The 7,131-nt window shown below is 37.5% G+C and overlaps 2 protein-coding genes across 3 annotated transcripts; one reads left to right on the plus strand and one right to left on the minus strand.

The window, feature by feature from the left end:
- The first annotated feature begins 2,356 nt into the window (after nucleotides 1–2,356).
- On the plus strand, nucleotides 2,357–3,754 carry LOC141698405 (delta(12) fatty acid desaturase FAD2-like). The gene has a single exon (XM_074503089.1). It carries the CDS (start codon nucleotides 2,465–2,467, stop codon nucleotides 3,614–3,616), a length of 1,152 nt encoding a protein of 383 aa, XP_074359190.1. The 5' UTR covers nucleotides 2,357–2,464; the 3' UTR covers nucleotides 3,617–3,754.
- Nucleotides 3,755–3,915: 161 nt separating this feature from the next.
- LOC141698406 (WAT1-related protein At5g47470-like) lies at nucleotides 3,916–6,125 on the minus strand. 2 transcript variants are annotated; one of them, XM_074503091.1, is made up of 7 exons: nucleotides 5,825–6,125; nucleotides 5,675–5,740; nucleotides 5,191–5,307; nucleotides 4,812–5,019; nucleotides 4,567–4,734; nucleotides 4,272–4,420; nucleotides 3,916–4,193 (listed from the first exon to the last, which is right to left on the minus strand). In XM_074503091.1, the coding sequence occupies exons 1-7, from the start codon at nucleotides 6,013–6,015 to the stop codon at nucleotides 4,079–4,081; spliced, it is 1,014 nt and encodes a 337-aa protein (XP_074359192.1). In that variant the 5' UTR covers nucleotides 6,016–6,125; the 3' UTR covers nucleotides 3,916–4,078. The 2 variants fall into 2 exon arrangements, with proteins under 2 accessions (XP_074359192.1, XP_074359191.1); XM_074503090.1 differs by having other exon boundaries at nucleotides 4,812–5,055.
- Nucleotides 6,126–7,131: the final 1,006 nt, after the last annotated feature.

Raw genomic sequence — 7,131 nt, forward strand, 5'->3', positions numbered from 1 at the left:
ATTATCAAAAAAATCACAATTTTTTTATCGTAAATAACCTGCAGCCAACCTGCAGCCGCTATCCTCATGCGCGTACGGGATAAAACATACAACATACGGAATCACTTATCACATTCTTTTGTCATTGCCCTCTGAATGTCGCATACTTCGGCAAGATGCTCTATAGATATATTTTTGAAATTTTTCAGTATTTTTTCTCCTAATTTTCCTGTTAAAAAAGTTTCATTAATTTTCTTCATTTTCTTATCACGTTTATTACTTATGAATTTTTTGCACATTGATAATACAAGTGCATTCTATTTTCGTTTATTATTAATTATTTTCGAGTACTCCGAAAGTTGTGACGATTGGACTATCCGAAACGTGAACAATGTCCGAAAAAACTTGTGAAATCTGAAGACTTTGAAAAATGTTGCAAAAACTGCCGAATAGTACCATCCTCTAAAAGCTTCAGCCTCGTTTGTTAGGCACTCCTCATGCACAATCTCACCTAAATTAAAAGGTACAAATTCATGTGTAAAAATATGACAAAGTACAAGTTACATACATATTGTTAACAAAGAAATTTAGTTAACAAAAATTTGAGATTCACGGCCGGAATCAACATCTGTAACTATGACTAGTGATCTGAAAAATCGTCTAAGTATGGTGTTTTGTGCTTAATAAGTGGCCGAAATTGTTAGGGTTTACATTTGCTTTATCAAAACTTTTAAACACTTATCTCAATAATGTGCCTACGTACCCCCTTATGTACCCCCTTATATAGGGGATATGCCGATCGTAGTTGGAGAATAAGAAATCAATATAAACTTGGTTTCTCATTCTGAGTCCTAATATGATTTTTCGAACAGATTTTTTAGTTTAACTTGAAGATCTATTCGCCTAATTACGAAGGCTTCGCAGACATCTATTTTCATTGGCCGTGATCTCGCAAACGCTTAAGCGCTTCCTCGGCCCTCGGATGAGAATGATTTACCAGTATACAAGTGAAAAGTGTGATATAACTCCAAAAGTCATGACTTACCACAAACGCTAAAGTGAGTACTTCTCGGAGGCTTTTCTCCATCGCTTGTTTGATTACTTGAGTTCAATTCTCTATTCGTTAAGTCGTGGGAACAACGTTCCTTTCAATCTGCTCATCGTTATCCATTTCGCGTCACAAAACGGCCACCCCTTGTGACTAAAGCCTCGGGGCACGCCCAGAGGTCCGAAGATATGTTCACCGGAGCCCGGGCCACTTCTTATTCTCCGGCAATTGCATTTGTCCTTCTCAAGCCCTCTTTTTCCGGGGACTTTTGTCAATGTTCATCTTTTCACCATCGTAAACACTCATCGTCAACGGTCATCGTCAACGGTCGTCGTAAAAGATCATAATAAACACTCGTCGTAAAAGTTCGTCATAAACTATTATCGTAAAAAATGTTGTAAAAGGTCTCCCCGTTGCTAGCACCGATTAGGGCGCACCCAGAGTTTCAGAGACATGTTTTCCGGAGCTCGGTTTACTTCTTCCTTGTTAATTGCTTCACCATTTCATAAAAAACTCGATAAACTATTCATGCCGATTTTATGCCGTAACACATATAATTGCAGGTTATTGTGTTGACAAATAACAATTTTAAAACCATAACATTGTTTCATTAAAGTGTTAGTAGAGCAACTTTATATGCCATTCGTAAAATGTTCACGTTACGTAACTGTGAGCACGGTGTATTTAAATGTAAAACGAGATTGTTCTATCCGCAGCGTGTAAACGAGAATTTTAAAATAACTTTAAAATGTTCCTACTTTAAAATTTCCACTATCTAGTACTAGTTTTTGTACGTATTCCTACTCGTTAGCTCAAACCTTAAATGTTCACATTTTGTAAAAATAACAACTTCTCCACCCTAAAATTTTCTGTTAAAATACAAACTTTATTTACGTTATTCAGACATCGGCTATAATTTTTAATCGAAAATTAATTTCTGTTATAGATATAAGGTTATAACTTTAAATAACAAATAATTTTTATCAAGTTTGTTAATAAAATTACGCAGACATGCAAACGTAACTCGTAACTTTTAACTTATAAGTAATTTATAAGTCAGCGGATTACTCGTACAACCGCCAAGAAAGACCCTAAGAAGTGGACATTTTGGTCCTCCCTCTGAAAGCACCCTAAATTTATCAGCACACCAAGCAGATCTTTCACTTTCCTACTCTTTTATTCTAACACACAAATGATTCAAAGTAGCGCTACTTGTTTATTCAAACTCCAATGGCGTGCTGGCTGGCGGGCGTTGTAACTTTACCTTATTTGATTATTATAAACATAATAATAATTTCATTTGCAGCCTTCTATTTATAGCCAAGTTCGAATGCAAGTAACATCAGTGCAATAACATTTCTAAACACACAACAAAGGCCAAGGGAGGGTTAAAGAACAGCTAAATTTAGCGAAATTTCTTGTTTTTTGTGATAAAAAATGGGTGCAGGTGGGCGTATGTCTGCTCCCTCCAATGCCAAGAAAACTGCAGCTGAGGCGCTTCGACGTGCTCCTCACGAGAAGCCTCCGTTCACCATTGGTGACCTTAAGAAAGCCATTCCTGCACATTGTTTCGAGAAATCACTGGTTACTTCTTTTAGGTACCTCATTCAAGATCTCGTCATGGCCTATGCCTTGTACTATGTCGCTACTAATTACATAGACCGATATCTTCCCCATCCGGTTAATTACTTAGGATGGGCGTGTTATGTTGCTGTGCAAGGGTGTGTGCTAACCGGGGCTTGGGTTGTTGGTCATGAATGTGATCACGACGCGTTTAGTAATTATGGTTGGATTAATGACCTTGTTGGTCTTGTTGTCCACTCTTCTCTCTTGGTACCTTATTTTTCTTGGAAAATTAGTCACAGGCGTCATCATGCTAACACTCAATCACTTGAGAACGACGAGGTTTATGTCCCTAGATTTAAGTCCAACATCCGAAACTACTACAAAATCTTCAATAATCCACCAGGACGTGTCCTAGTGTGGCTTACTACACTCCTTATTGGTTTCCCTTTATACTTGATGTTCAATGTTTCAGGCCACAAGTATGAGAGGTGGACTTCACACTATGATCCCCATAGCCCCCTTTACTCTGAACGTGAGCGCAAGGAGATCATCGTTTCTGATGTTGCAATTCTAGCTGTCATCTATGGCCTATATCGTTTAGTATTACTCAAAGGATTTGCCTGGGTTTTCTGTGTTTACGGAGGTCCATTGCTAGTTGTTAACGGATGGTTCACATTGATCACAATCCTTAATCACACTCATCCGTCTGTGCCTTACTACGATTCAACTGAATGGGACTGGTTGAGGGGTGCCTTATGCACTGTCGACAGAGACTATGGAATTTTAAACAAGGTGTTCCATAATGTGTGCAATGCCCATGTCTGTCACCACATTTTCTCAATGATCCCACATTACCATGGCCTTGAAGCAACAGAGGCAATGAAGCCTTTACTGGGTGATTATTACCAATACGATGGGACTCCGATTCTTAAGGCCATGTACAGAGAAATGAAGGAATGCATATACGTCGAGAAAGATGAAGGCGAGACTAAAGGAGTCTACTGGTACAGAAAGGAATTTTAACTTTAATGAACTACATATTAGTACTCTGGGGAGAATTTAAGTCTGGACTTGTCTTTGTATTGTCTTTCCTTCATTTCCTCAGGAATTTCAGTGTGTAAGTTAATGTTGCATAATAAGATTAAAAAGAAATTTAGGCCATTCTAGTTCAAGAATATCTGATAATGCAAATGCAATCTACTGCATTATCTCAAAGTGAAAATATGATTGCATTCTTTTCAAACAATGTTAGTGAAGTATGATGCAAGTGATCCACTCTACTGTGTCATGTCTGAATAGCTTTAGTTAAAATTTGTGACTAATGGCACATTAAGACAGTTTCTAGCCTTTCTACATAACAAAATCTAATGTATAATGTACATTGAGTTTGTATATCTAGCACTAGCTAGTGTACTAAATCATCTTCCTATTTCCCTTGCCTAACTAATACAAAATTGTACAGACTACAAACTACAAATTCGAATGCTAAGACAGAAGAGGCTCAGTTGTTGCAGAGCTAGATAAGGTAACAACAGTTTCCTTTCCTTTAGCCCAGAGCACGAAGTAGAGGCCGGTGAACATGAGGAACATGCCAATAATGCTGCAAATGTAGATAGATTAAGTCATGATTTCTGATAGTGTTGGCTATGCTTCACTGAAACAGGTTTTATCAAAGTACCTTCCAAATTTTACCGGATGTCGAAAGATAGCAGAGTATGTGACCGTGATTACTGCACTTATAGGACTAAACATAGATACCAGGACCGGCCCTCTTTTGTTCATCGCCCATGCATTGAAGCTTACTGATGCTCCGCTAATTAGGCCTGCCTGTTGAGCATAAAGTTATTTTTGATTTTCATCATTGACTTGCATCAACAATTGCAATGCCAAAACCAGTGATAGCCTATGTGCTTTTCAAATGCATAAACAGATCAATGAAATGTGGAAGGAATCTAAAAGTGAAGTTGGTATACCAGGAGAGAACAACCGATCAAGTCTCTAGATCTAATATTCAACACAAGCCATTTTTCATCGAACGGATGAACTTTAATCAACTCTCCAGCAACAGTTATGACAACCCCTATTAAAGATGTAATTGCACAGAAAGATAGTGGTGCTGGAAAGGCGCTTAACGTTGTAGCCTGCAGAACACGTTGTTAAAGAAAGTTTCATTTAAAATGTGATTCGAAAGTAAGATGATATATAATGAGCTAGGTACCTGTAACACAACCATGCTTGATAAAACAAACACTGCAGCCATGAGATAAATGCAGCCAACTATTTTTTCTTTATCGAATTCACTGGTAGAGAATGGAAAAGGTGAAGAGATTCCGGTGTCTTCTTCAAAGGGTGGATTTGCTGCACTCTGTGAGATGCTCATAGTAACCGCACCAATCACACACAATAATGTTCCCCCAATTTTTACTCTGCTGTACAGGCAACTTATAGTTATGTTCTCTAATCTGCATAAAACACGTAAACCATGCTATTTTTTCACTCTTAATATTCTGCAAAAACAGTTATCTCTCTTATGAAACTTGTTTTTCCTTTTTAATTACTTCAGTGAGACCAAAATACTGGAAGAGAATTATTTCTACCTACAAGCCCAAGCGATCACAAAGATGAGGCCTGGAGCAAGATTCGGCATAGCTGTTCCCATTTCTGGGGAAGTTAGCCTAATCCCTTTGAGTAGCAAAGACTGGAACACGGTCACCCTAGAAAACAACAGAGGTCACTGATAAAATTATGTTTAATTCCGCAGTAATTGTAATCAATTGTATCAAGTCTAAACATAGCTCTGCCTGGTTTGAAAAGGCTATCAGGATCTCCAAATGCCTAATCCTGTATTCTAAATAGTGAGGATACTTTTCATAGGCACGCCTTCTAGTTAATTGAAAATAGATAGTGGAAGCTTAAATTCTCTAAACAGTTTTTCAGACGATAATCTGCTGCATTGTCTAGGAACTGAAAAAAATTGAACAGAAGTACTAAAACTCCATACTGGTCTGGAACGAAACACCTAGTTTTCAGGTGATCGCGTATAAAAGACTGTACAATCCTAAAACAAGGACATGGACTTACCCTCCCAACGAAATTAGAACCAGCTGGAAAAACAATTTCAAGCTAAATCTCTGGGGCCATTTGACCCTGCAAGACATTAAGATATATCATCATTCATCAACCACTCACCTCTACCAATCTCAAAGACATTCATTCATGTGTGTGTTGTACCTTTCAATGAAAAACGCGAGAGGAGAAAGAACGACGAATGTGGCAAAGCTAGTGATGATGATGAGAGAGGCAGGATGAAAGCCTAAAGACATAAGATAACTCAACACAACATTGTTTCCTGCATAAACAAATTGCACAGCAACTAATCCTCCTATGACAGCAATATCTTCAACAAGCTTATTGTTTTCCATGATTTCAACCTTTATTTTCGAGAGAGGTCCTATGTCTTGTAAAACAAAAGACCCTCTCTTCGATTTTTCCCCTCTTTTTCTCGTGATCCTCAAGTCAGTATAATGTATACCGGCCTTATGAATTATGTATACCAGCCCATAGCTAGATAATGGATTCATGCATGCATGATGCATGTGTGTCAATATCTGTGTACATATGTTCTTTGCAGTGTTCTTGAAAAAATTATGTTTTTCACATTCTCCCCCAGGAGGTATGCCTAAAGAACAGGAGCACCAGATAATTTAGTTTTTTTGGTTAAAAATTACTCAGTCAGTCCCACTGGATTGTTTTACGTTACTTTTTGGCACGCTTTTCAATACTCGTTTAAAGTATACTTTCATAATATATTTTTAAAAAAAAAAATTCTGAAAAAAATTTCATGTTTAAACTTTTATTCAGAAAAAAAAAAAATTTAAAAAATATTATGAAACTTTACTATATTGGATCCTCGAAATACGTGTACGTAAACAACTCACCGGGACGGAGGGAGTACCTTTTAACAAATAAATTGTATTGAAATATAATATCGGGTTTTATGGAAGTTAAGAAATTTAATTATAGGATATCATGAAAATATACCCCCAGCGTACAGACCTTTATACACACTCCCCTGAGGCCCTGACCACATTTTCGACTCTCTCTTCTCTTCCATCCGGGGACTGCAATTCCCTACTCTGACATTGCTTTTCCAGGGACTGACTTGTCCGGTTTTATCTGCAGAACTTGATCACCTCGCTCTCGTGTTTCCCGTCATTCTTTTTCTGATGAACTTCTTTCTGCTTGGTTGATCATCCAACTTACTTGATAGCGAGTCTACATTAGAAGCACGCAACTCATCAGCTTCTTGAGGCATAAGCAAAGGAATTGTTTTCTCAACTGGAGCTTCAGTTTTCTTACACGAAAGACAGTTTTATGAGCACCACACGTATCAGACAACCAGTACAGAAACAAAAGATTTCTATCAATGTTTCTCTTGCATGTCTTTTGTTTCGTATTTCTTTTGAATGAAGTTTAGGTTCTTTGAAATTTTATGATTCACTAATCTCATTCCATATTTCTGTGAGATAGGACCATAA

The sequence above is a fragment of the Apium graveolens genome, chromosome 11 (genome assembly GCF_009905375.1).
Source record: "Apium graveolens cultivar Ventura chromosome 11, ASM990537v1, whole genome shotgun sequence".
Classification (NCBI taxonomy): domain Eukaryota; kingdom Viridiplantae; phylum Streptophyta; class Magnoliopsida; order Apiales; family Apiaceae; genus Apium; species Apium graveolens.